General features: G+C 40.6%; 1 protein-coding gene across 1 annotated transcript in view; it reads left to right on the top strand.

Annotated features, from left to right (window-relative positions):
- The window catches only part of nr6a1a (nuclear receptor subfamily 6, group A, member 1a), a 50,119-nt gene extending 41,397 nt beyond the window's left edge, over positions 1-8,722 (top strand). The window contains exons 6-9 of the mRNA XM_060930670.1: positions 610-864; positions 5,261-5,382; positions 6,319-6,471; positions 8,422-8,722. Coding sequence (XP_060786653.1) covers positions 610-864; positions 5,261-5,382; positions 6,319-6,471; positions 8,422-8,558 — 667 coding nt within the window. The 3' untranslated portion in view covers positions 8,559-8,722. The remainder of the gene's footprint in view (positions 1-609; positions 865-5,260; positions 5,383-6,318; positions 6,472-8,421) is intronic.
- The last annotated feature ends 3,912 nt before the right edge of the window (positions 8,723-12,634 follow it).

Here is a 12,634-nt window from a genome sequence, read left to right as displayed (position 1 = left end):
CGCCCTGTGATGACCTGGCGACTTGTCCAGGGTGTACCCCGCCTTTCGCCCGTAGTCAGCTGGGATAGGCTCCAGCTTGCCTGCGGCCCTGTAGAACAGGATAAAGCGGCTACAGATAATGAGATGAGATGAGGACACTTTATCGATGGAATAAAAACGTGTTCTATTCCCTTCTAACGGGTTTCATTCATTTGGTTTGATAGCATGCAATATTGTTAGCGTATTGCTTATCCTATGTGTATTACGTCACTCTACTCAAGGGAGAATGAGCGTTGAATATGGTTTACGATGTAGAACTTATGTGCTAGCAAGTGAGCGACTGTGACAATTAAACAAACATGGTTTGCTTTGTTAAATAAGGAAGATTTTGAGAGAATTATGAAAGAGAAAGACACCTGAAAGGAGTGTGTATGTATAATAATAATAATAATAATAATAATATTGGGTGGCTTTTTTTCATGGTCTATCAGATACATTCCATTCAGCTACTCGTCTTCGACACGTTCAGTATCATGCTAGCTGAATAGAATATATCTGATATACCACTCAACGCCAGCCAATATTATTATTTAAATATCACTAACACACACAGCACACGTGTGTCTGAAGGTACCGGGTGACCCAGGTGGAGCTCTTCGCCCTGCTGTGCCGTCTGGCCGATGAGCTGCTCTTCCGTCAGATCTCTTGGATTAAGAAGCTGCCGTTCTTCTGTGAGCTCTCCATCGAGGACTACACACGCCTACTGAGTGCCACATGGCAGGAGCTCATCCTGCTCGCCTGCCTGACCGTCTACAGCGCCCAGATCCTGGGAGACCTCGCCAACGTCACCGACAAGTACACCCCGTCCGATCACGAGCTGCAGGGGTGAGTCACTCGGATCAGGATCGGACAGAATTTACACTATTTATTCAGTATGATCGCACATACTCGGCCTCGCTTTGTGTGAAGCGTGTGTGTTCTTGCTTAGCCTTGTAGCACCAGTGCTAGACTAAGAAACACGTTTTTATTACATTATTACATTTAACATGGAAAAGTTAAGATCTAAATACCGGCATATCAGATGGAAATTCAAATTCGATCCAAATTGCTCTCGGTGAATTCAAAATTGACTGCAGAACAGCATACTTTTTTACAGAATTAAAATATGTTTATCCGTTTTTGAGATGTTACAAATCAAAGATTGAAGAAACGGCTTAATTTTTCGAAACCTGCCGTAATATTCTGTCTGAGGATCACATGGTCCCAGAATGGGCCTCATTAACCAATGAGATCAAATGTTTTTTTCTTCATAACTTTTCTATTTTTCAAGATATTTACATGGAAGTTGGCAGAAACATAGATGGTTGGATATTGAATACAAAGTTTTTGAAAAATTAGTGAAAACCAGTTATGCAAATGAGTAATTAGTATTAATTATGCTAGTTAGGTTTAAAAAAAAACATTAAATTGGTACACTCGATAAAAAAAAGTAATAGATTATTTCTAAGGCCAAAAAAAAGTGTTTCTCCGGTAACATGAAATACTAAAATAAGGTCGGTAGGTAGGAAAAAGGGTTTTTTTTTCTTAATTTTTTTTTATTTTGTTCGAAAAAATTAACACAAGTAAACATCTTACAAAATAGTATTTTGGCACAGAATCCTTTATACCACACATCATAATAAAATAAATGTGTTTTAAATCTTTAAACGAATAAAAAAAAAATTGCGAGAGTTCGAGTTATGATCTACGGAAGCGTATTGCTGCCACACTCAAAAAAATTGGCTTAGAATCAAGTAATTACATGAAAAGATATTGTTCACAAAGTTATCACGTTTTTACAATATATTTATCATGTAAACAACATATCACGTAATTTCATGATACAAAATTATCACGTTATTTCATGATATTTTCATGTAATAACGTGAAAACACCTTATCAAGAAATAACGTGAAAATAACGTCCTAGGCTAGGCTACTTCCATTAAAAGCAGACGGCCTAGCCTAGCCTACTGTATAACTTTGGTCGAGCAAAAACATGGCTGAATCCTGAATGACTCCTATTTGTATAAATAGGGGACTACATAGGCGGCAAAATGTAGTGTTTTTCCCTGCCATGGAAGTGCACTTGTATACTGAAGAGGAAGCAATTTGCATTACAGCCTTGAATGAGGATTCAAAATGGCGGCTTGGCTCAGTTTTCCCTTCCTCCTTCAGTATACAAGTGCGCTTCCATGTTTATGCAGGAGGGCTGATAGAAGTGGTGAAACATTTTACTTTTTATCGTTTCTTTCACAACTTGAATGTGTTGAAACAAAAAATTATGACAAACTAACGCCGCTTACACTAAAATATCGAGGGAAATTTGTAATAAAAACTTTACGGTCGGCAATTTCGACGCGGAAATTCTCGATCGGTCAGGTTACCGGAAACACACTTTTTTTTTTTGGCCTAATCCCCTCTTTGTGCTCTGTAAGGCTTTGTATTTCTCAAAAGTGTTTATATGAAAGAATATAAATTATTATGGGCAGCACAGTGGTGTAGTGGTTAGCACTGTCGCCTCACAGCAAGAAGGTCCGGGTTCGAGCCCCGTGGCCGGCGAGGGCCTTTCTGTGCGGAGTTTGCATGTTCTCCCCGTGTCCGCGTGGGTTTCCTCCGGGTGCTCCGGTTTCCCCCACAGTCCAAAGACATGCAGGTTAGGTTAACTGGTGACTCTAAATTGAGCGTAGGTGTGAATGTGAGTGTGAATGGTTGTCTGTGTCTATGTGTCAGCCCTGTGATGACCTGGCGACTTGTCCAGGGTGTACCCCGCCTTTCGCTGGGATAGGCTCCAGGTTGCCTGCGACCCTGTAGAACAGGATAAAGCGGCTAGAGATGAGAAATTATTATTTCGATTAATATTCACAGCTTTCAAGGAGAACCTTCAAAAAACTGTCGGATCCACATCCAATAAACAATTCACATTAACTGAACTGAAATCGACACTCGCGTTTCTGACTTTAGGTTTTTTTTAAACATTATTCCGACCACTAAGATGTCAACATTTTTCATCGAAACAACTCCAGTTATATTCTAAAATAGTTATTTATTTACACGAATCAGTTTGATTTGAAAAAACAAGTAGGTAAAGCTATGAAAACTCACTTCAAAATCTCCCGTGAATCAGAACATCAAAACTAGCAGAGGGAAAATTTTGCTGAATCCTTCATCAGAAACAGTAAGAGCGAGAGAACATCCCTATAAACGTTATCTGATTGATATTGATGAGTAATCCAGTGGAAAACCGATCAGAAGAGAGAGAGGGAGAGAGAGAGCCTGACCACTTTCCCGTGACTCAAAAAGAAAAGCACCGGCAGTTTCCCGACGTCCCTCGAGCAGAGTTTTTATTCTGTTGTACCGACTTCAACCTGCCGTTACTCCCAAAGTACTGAACAGATCTTAACCAGATACATTTCTTTGGAAAGCAGAAATTATAAGCTTTTTAATGATAGAAAATATTCAAGAGTGAAGCAATGACAGGTTTGGAAACTTAGATGAGCGTCTGATGTGCCTAATATGAACGTTTACAGTTAAAGTATAGATCGTAGATAACACCCTGTCAAATCTGATTAGTCAGAAAGAGTTGATTAATTTTCTATAAAAGCAGCTTTTGTTTTTAAGGCACTTGTCGTTGTACGTTATTGTTTCTATAGCAACAGCTTCCACGTTCATGGAAGGAGTCTCTAGTGTCTCATGTTTCCTTGTCGGTTTGGATTTACGGTATGAGATTTTAAGAGACGCAGGAGTAAAAGTGTCCACTAGGTTTGATCTCAGTAGAGCCGGGGTAAAGGGCAGAAACGTCTGCGCCGAGATGCACTTTAAGCGGCTATGAATCATTAAAGCCGGGCCTATTCTCCACGCTCCAGGTATCCGCAGGCATCCGCGATCCGGGCTAATAAAGAGAAATAGGTTTGCGTGTGTGAGAAAGTGTGTGTAGGAGGCAGTGTGAGGACGCACTGAGAGGAGAATAGAATAGCGCTGTTGTGTCTTTCTCTCGTTTCAGACATAAAACAGACAGGATTGTGTCTCACGCCTTGCATTTGAGATATTAATGAGTGTGCGAACCCTGGCGATGACCAAACTCATTTTGGAAGACTTCAGAATATTAACAAGAACTCGTAGCGTGTTGGTGTGAAGCTTGGCTTTACGCCAGGGTTCGACTCGTACATCAGTGAGTGACTAGCACAGTGTGTGCTCCAGTGAAATACAAGCAGCATCTGGTGTGTGTGTGTGTGTGAATGAGTCTGGAATCAGCCGACCCTTGTCCCGCTTCCTCTTGATCTCGAGTGTAGATTTACAGTGGCGTTGCGCGAGCAGAGGGCAACATCCGCTCCACCCGAGCAGCCACTCAATTAAAATGATGGGCCGCTATCAGGGAGGAGAGCTCAGAGAGACCGGGGTAATTAAAGCCAGCGTGCAATCAGATCCCGATAAGCGACCCTTACTACAGAAACAAATAAATTAAAAAGCATAAAAAAGACGAGAGGAGTGCTGTGATGCGTGAGTGAATAATTACATGATGGAAGAAAGGGAGGTGAGGGCTTTATTCTGGTTTTTAACTAATTCTCAGTGAAATAATAATAATAATCATCATCATCATAATAACAACAACGAGCTTGGCGAGGCTCAGCTGTTGCTCCGTCAATGCAGGAGTGAGTTAAGTGGACGAAGGGTGTTTGTTTGTTTGTTTGTTTGTTTGTTTGTTTGTTTGTTTGTTTGTTTTGTGATCATCACAAAGCTAATAACCTTTAAACAAACCGTTGTCACCTCAAACAACTCGGATTTAAAGCAACATGTTATAGAATGAGTGATTAAAGCTGCCGTTTGTAATTTCAGTGCCCTCTGCTGCCCACAATTCAAACTGCAACAACATCATTAAGACGACAGTTCGGGGAAAAATAAGTGACTTGAAGCATCAGGCATCTTTTCACAATACACTTGAGGTCATGCGGTTACAGAAAACCAATCAACAGTGAAGTGGCGTGACGGTGATGATGATGTAATCGTCGTCACTTATATTATTATTTATTCCCCTTATACCACAGCTACAACTTTTTATTAATTAAAGAACAATGTCCTTGATGACTTTTTGTTCATTTAGAGTTGCGTTTAATGTTGAACTGTTCAGCTCCTGTTACGTTCTAGAGGAACCTGCACAACATACTGTATGTTCTTAAAAATGTACTGAAGTCTGATAGTGAGCTATGATGAGTGTGTGTGTGTGCGTGCATGCATGCATGCAGGTTTAGCGAGGATGGCATGGAGGTGATGGAGAAGCTGATCTATCTGTTCCGCAAGTTCCACCAGCTGAAGGTCAGCAATGAGGAGTACGCATGCATGAAGGCCATCAACTTCCTGAACCAAGGTAACCAGCAGCGGCTCGTTAGCATTAGCCATTAGCTCATTAGCCATCAGGGGAATAGTGGTGTAGTACAGTTAGACAGAGAACACAAGACCTTTTGGAAGCAGTGTTGGGGTGTGTGTGTGTGTGTGTGTGTGTGTGTGTGTGTGTGTGTGTCTCAGCTCTGTCAGCTTTTTTAAATCGTAGTGTTATTAAGTGAAGGGAAGCAGGTTGTTCTGTAGCTCCCGAAGACTCTGAAGAGAAAATGCAGAAAATACAACTGCTAATAAAATAAGGACTGAACCCCGGACTGAACCCCGGACTTTGTGTATTTATAGATTTAATTACATCAATTCACTCTGTAGAGTGAGATATTCAAATATTCTTTCTTTCTCTTTGTTCTGTTTGTCCTGTTCTGTCTTTCTTTGTCTGTCTTTCTCTCTCTTTCTGTCTGTGTGGTGTCCCTCACTTTCTCTGTTCTGTCTTTCTCTATTTTCATGTTCTCTCTCTATGTTCTGTCTCTATCTCTTCCTGTCTATGTTCTGTCTTTTTTTCTTTTGATATTCTCTGTTCTGTCTCTTTGCTGTCTCTCTCTTTCTCTCTGTTGTCTCTCTCTTTCTTGCACTCTGTTCTGTCTTTCTCTCTTTCTCTGTCTGTCCCTTACTTTCTCTGTTCTGTCTTTCTCTATTTTTATATTCTCTCTGCTCTCTCTCTCTCTTGCTTGCACTCTCTGTTCTGTTTTTCTTTGTCTGTCTTTCTCTTTTTGTCTGTGTTGTGTCCCTCACTTTCTCTGTTCTGTCTTTCTCCATTTTTATGTTCTCTCTCTATCTCTCTCTTCCTGTCTCTCTGTGTTCTGTCTTTTTTCTTTTGATATTTTCTCTGTTCTGTCTCTTTTTCTCTCTGTGTGTGTGTGTGTGTGTGTGTGTGTGTGTGTGTGTGTGTGTGTGTGTGTGTGTGTAGATATCCGTGGTTTGGCGAACGTGGCACAGTTGGAGCAGTTGAATAAGCGTTACTGGTACGTGTGTCAGGATTACACCGAGTACAAGTACCCTCACCAACCCAAACGCTTCCCAGAGATCATGATGTGTCTTCCTGAAATACGCTGCATCGCAGGCAAGGCTACACACACACACACACACACACACACACACACACTTCTATCTTTGTGGGGACTCATTGACATAATGTTTTCCCTCGCCCCTTACTCCAACCTTAACCTTCACAACTGAATGTCTAACTCCACCCCTTACCCTAACTCCACCCCTTACCCTAACTCCACCCCTTACCCTAACCTCTAACCTGAACGTGAAAACGAAGTTTAAACCCTCAAACAGCCCTTTGACCAGCCAAAATGTCCTCACTTTCCAAAAATGTCCTGACTCTGGTTAAAAAAACAAAAAATGTCTTCCGGTCTTTAATATGTCACAAGAACAAGTGCGCACGCACACACACACACACACACACACACACACACACACACACACACACACACACACACACAAAGTTGTAAGCAAGAAATTTCCAGCCGTTATAATCTATTCACTACTTGGCAACATTTCCCAAGGTCATCTCTCGATGTTTTAGCAATACAACTGTTTGTTAAAGAGCAGTTAGGTCTATAATAAGAACAGCGTCTAACCACCAAATAATTACAAAAAAAAAGACATGCAGCTAATTTCACATTGAAGTGTGTGTGTGTGTGTGTGTTGCTGTCTCAGGGTGAACGCAGGATGAGTGAGTGTATTGGCCAGTTACAAGGGTGCCAATACTTTAATTCTCAATACGCTAGGTTCTCGATGTTGTTACGTTGTTTTCTGTTTACTTCGTTCACACAGATACTCGCTTATGGTTTGGCTGCGCCACAATGAATTTACTGTTTTGCGCGATAATTTGTTGATAATTGAACTTGTTCATGTTATCTCTCCTCTCTCTCTCTCTCTCTCTCTCTCTCTCTCTCTCTCTCTCTCTCCTCTCTCTTTGTCTTTCTTTCTCTCTTACTTTCTCCTCTCTTTCTGTCTCTCTCCTCTCTCTCTCTCTCCTCTCTCTCTGTTGCTCTCCTCTCTCACTTTGTCTTTCTTTCTCTCTTGCTTTCTCCTCTCTTTCTGTCTCTCTCTCTCCTCTCTCTCTCTCCTCTCTCTCTCTGTCGCTCTCCTCTCTCACTTTGTCTTTCTTTCTCTCTTGCTTTCTCCTCTCTTTCTGTCTCTCTCCTCTCTCACTGTCTTTCTTTCTCTCTTGCTTTCTCCTCTCTTTCTGTCTCTCTCCTCTCTCACTTTGTCTTTCTTTCTCTCTTGCTTTCTCCTCTCTTTCTGTCTCTCTCTCTCCTCTCTCACTGTCTTTCTTTCTCTCTTGCTTTCTCCTCTCTCTCTCTCTCTCTCTCTCTCTCTCTCTCTCTCTGTCTCTCCTCTCTCACTTTGTCTTTCTTTCTCTCTTGCTTTCTCCTCTCTTTCTCTCTTGCTTTCTCCTCTCTTTCTGTCTCTCTCTCTCCTCTCTCTCTGTCTCTCTCCTCTCTCTCTGTCTCCCTCCTCTCTCGCTTTGTCTTTCTCTCTTGCTTTCTCCTCTCTTTCTGTCTCTCTCTCCTCTCTTGCTTTCTCCTCTTTCTGTCTCTCTCTCCTCTCTCACTTTGTCTTTCTTTCTCTCTTGCTTTCTCCTCTCTTTCTGTCTCTCTCTCCTCTCTCACTTTGTCTTTCTTTCTCTCTTGCTTTCTCCTCTTTCTGTCTCTCTCTCCTCTCTCACTTTGTCTTTCTTTCTCTCTTGCTTTCTCCTCTCTTTCTGTCTCTCTCCTCTCTCTCTCTCTCTCTCTCTGTCTCTCTCCTCTCACTTTGTCTTTCTTTCTCTCCTGCTTTCTCCTCTCTTTCTGTCTCTCTCCTCTCTCTCTCTCTCTGTCTCTCTCCTCTCACTTTGTCTTTCTTTCTCTCTTGCTTTCTCCTCTCTTTCTGTCTCTCTCCTCTCTCTCTGTCTCTCTCTCACTTTGTCTTTCTTTCTCTCTTGCTTTCTCTTCCCTTTCTGTCTCTCTCTCTCTCTCTCTCTCTCTCTCTCTCTCTTTTTTTTTCTTTCTTTTTGCAGGGAAGTTGGTAAACGTGCCGTTGGAGCAGCTCCCCCTGCTGTTCAAGGCGGTCCTGCACTCCTGTAAGTCCAGCCTAAACACCTACAGGTCAAACTCCTCCCCCTGCGTGACGAAGGGCTCCGCCCCTACCAACTAAAAGACCCGCCTGACGTCTCCTCTAATGATGCACACTGATGGAGACGGGGATTATCGGGGTCATGGAGGTGTCACTCAGATTGTTTGTTTCACGTCCATTTCTTAAGAAAGAAAGAAAGAAAGAAAGAAAGAAAGAAAGAAAGAAAGAAAGAAAGAAAAGATGAATGTGACTAGCAGCTATTTTATACGTTTAATTTTTTCCCCCTCTCTCTATTTATTACCAGACAGAGATGAATGTATCCTGATGTACACTGCACACAATCGCGGCTGCTCGTACGCGATATGCACAAACTCCGCAGCAGAGTTTACACTCGCTCGTCCGACTGCAGAATGTGTTCCCACTGCGAGGGTTAGGAGTTTTGAAATCGTTCACTTTTTGTTGCTCGTAGAGACAGATTTACAAACATCTACCTCAGATAGAAAGCTCCCTCTCATTTTTCATTTTTGCTTCCACAAGTAAGGAAACCTTATCGCCTCCAAGCCGAAATCGTTCATACGTTAGCAGGTACACCAACCCGCGCAACTGTATGACGACATCCGAAACCAAACTCATCTCCTCTTCCGAGTCTGATGAGGAAGAATGCGGTTCGGCTACGACCGCGATGTACGTTTGTTTTGACAGCGGTGTTTTTCATAGTGTCAGAAATCCCAACGGTGGATCTGATGCTAGCACGGCGACTAAAGCCTACCGTTACTTGCTAGCTACATTAGCTTTGTACATTGTAGCTCCAGGGAATTTGGGAAACATTAGTGTAAAGTGGTGACGAGAGGAGATCAATGTTCAATCACAGCCTGGGGGAAAGATTTTTATTTTTTTTTTTTACCTCACAGCGATAGTCCCAGTCAAAAGTTTGTACACCCCTACTGAAGGCATCAACGCTATAAAGTAAAATATGTTATATTATTATTCTATCCACATTCACTGGATATGAGCAATCACGCACTCTGATTGGCTACTCTGATCAGATACTAGGATATCAGCTCATATACCGTGAGTAGAGAAAAACAGAATGGCGGAGCGTGTTGCTGAATGAACCGAGGATGAAATAAAAACTTGACTCGAAAATAAAACCACAAAAAAAGCAGCAACATATGGAATGAAAGTATTTGATGGTAAGAACATAGCTTTTTTATTTTTCAAAAATTATTATTATTATTATTGATTTTTTCACAAATTGCTCCTGTCATTTCGCCGGTTTGTTTACATTCTAAGCAGAAATGATTTTGCCAGATGTTTTGTATCAAGTTTTTATTCATCAAATTTGCTAAAAATAAAAATGCTCCGTTTCTCAAACTCCAGTGAATGTAGAGAGAATAAAACAGTTATTCCACTCAATCTGGTCGTACACGGATTATAGCCATCAGCTCATGTACGACTCGATTTCGTGGAATAACTGTTAATTTTGTAGTAAACAAAAAAGTGCTTGATATTTTCGATTCTTCAGCGTATCCAATGTTTACCTTGATGACACTATCGGCGTTATCTTACCCAGCTTCCTGAGGTCGTCACCTGGAATGCTTTTCAGTTATCAGGTGTCTCATCAAAAGGTAATTAGTGGATGAGTTTCTGACCTTCTTAATGCGTTTGAAATCATCAAACAGTAAATAATAAAAATACAAATAATAGAATAGCCACAACTATTCAACACCACAACTGTAGTAATCCTTAATATTATATAGACACGAGTGTTTTACTGGGAAATGCGCCACTTGTATTTCTTATCTGGGACCTGGAGAACCAAAACCGTGATATAAATCTCTGTACGTCACTTGTGAGGAAATCGATTATAAATTTAGGTATTTTTGTTTGTGAATGTGTCGATATAATAAAAAGAAACTCGCACGTTGGCTTGAAGATATGAAGTTTATCTTCTCGTGTTGAAAAACATCACAGATCTGAGTGACATATTTAAATAATATTGGCTGGCTTTTTTTCATGGTATATCAGGTATATTCCATTCAGCTAGCATGATATTGAACAAGTCAAGACGAGTAGCTGAATGGAATATATCTGACATACCACGAAAAAAAGCCAGCCAATATTATTATTATTATACATACACATTCCTTTCGGGTGTTCAACACATCTTTCTCTTTCAAAATTCTCTCAAAATCGTCCGTATTTAAGAAAGCAAACCTGGCGGCCATGTTTGTTTACAAATTGTCACAGTCGCTCACTTGCTAGCGCGGAAGTTTTACATCGCTGTTGTCTTGACAACCATGCGATATCGTAAGCCGTATTCAACACTCTCCATTGAGTAGAGTGACGTAATACACATAGGATAAGCGATAGGCTAACAATATTGCATGCTATCAAACCAAATGAACTTGTTCCATGGAAAAAGTGTTTTGTATGGATGATAATCACCGATATTTCACTCCGATGACATCACTCCTAGTGTTTTCTCGCTGACTAGACTCGCATTGTGAATTAAAATTCTTTTGATTAACTTGCGTTTTTGGGTTTTTTTTGTGGGTGTGTCCGTATAATATATTATAATATCTATTTCACTACTCAAAGATATCCTTCATATCTACGCACCACAGTGTAATCGTGTAATATCCTCTCTCTCTCTCTCTCTCTCTCTCTCTCTCTCTCTATTTTATTTATATATATATATCTCAATAACCGCTCAACTAAGTAAACAGAAATGACCTCCATCATCACTTTAAAGTGCCATTCCACCATTGGACGTATTCTTTGGCATAAAATACAATATATTTTATGACAACATGACTAGACAGAGAAATCTTTTAGCTTCAAAATGATATATCAAACATAATTTTTTGACAACGACAAGTATATTAATTTTGCGACCAAAGTCACCTACCCTTTTAATTTCCGCGCGGTAGTGAAACGTGATGTCATCGGCAGGTTCCCCTTCTTGTGTACCACGTCACGTGTGACGTGGCACAGATTATCAGCAATGGCGGATAGAACGCGATTTCCACTTGTCGATTGCTGTGCCGATATTCACCATCGACCGTCTCCTTTGGGCATCACTTGCTATTTTCCTTCGCTTCTTTTCCAAAGCTGACAATCGCGTTCTATCCGCCATTGCTGATAATCGGTGCCACGTCACACGTGACGTGGTACACAAGAAGGGGAACCCGCCGATGACATCACGTTTCACTACCGCGCGGAAATTAAAAGGGTAGGTGACTTTGGTCGCAAAATTAATATACTTGTCGTTGTCAAAAAATTATGTTTGATATATCATTTTGAAGCTAAAAGATTTCTCTGTCTAGTCATGTTGTCATAAAATATATTGTATTTTATGCCAAAAAAATACATCCAATGGTGGAATGGCACTTTAAGACATGAAGTGACTTTTTTTTAAAAAAATGAATAAGAATAAAGAATTGAATTAGAAGGGCGTGTCCAAACTTTTGACTGGTACTGTATATAGTGTTTACAGCTATGGAAAAAAAAATTTGAGACCTCTTTTAATGGTGGGAATTTTCCCACAGCTGGATATACACATCTGTTGTTTTGGAGTTAGTTGAATATTCTTCTCTCTGGAAGGTTGGCAGGGAGTGAGGAGCAAACTATTGTTTGTTGCGAGTCGAAATAAAGAGGACCGCTTCATTTAGAGAAAGTGCACCAGCTCATACCAGCAGCGTTTTACGTGTCCTTACCTGGCCCTGCGCTCCTTTTGTTACGCTGGACAGATGATTTAAAAACAGGGTAAAAACAGGCTTTTTAAAAAAAAAAAATAATGATTATTATTAATTTTTTTTTTTAATCGAGATGTTGCTCAAGCTCATATCGCAATGATGTAGGTTTCTAGTTGTAGTAAGGTTGTAGGTTGTAGTCTGTAGTTTGTGGTGGTTGTTGCTATTGTTGTTTTTTTTTAAACACGTTTTAGTTTATCCAGGGTTGTTGTTTTTCAAAGGCCGTTTGTTCGATGATGTTAAATACCAAAAGAAAAAAAAAAACTCCGAAGACCTGATGGTTAGCGGCAGTGGCATCGGCGTCCTTGGGAACGTCGAGATGTTTTGTTGCTAAGCCAAACAGTTGAAACATTCCATAAATCGTCGAGAGGAAAAAAAAAAAAAGAAAAGTCGAGTAATGTT

This window comes from Neoarius graeffei, chromosome 10 (genome assembly GCF_027579695.1).
Source record: "Neoarius graeffei isolate fNeoGra1 chromosome 10, fNeoGra1.pri, whole genome shotgun sequence".
NCBI classification, from domain to species: domain Eukaryota; kingdom Metazoa; phylum Chordata; class Actinopteri; order Siluriformes; family Ariidae; genus Neoarius; species Neoarius graeffei.
The sequence above is the reverse complement of the archived record's forward strand: the minus strand, read 5'-3'. Positions and strand labels throughout refer to the sequence as shown.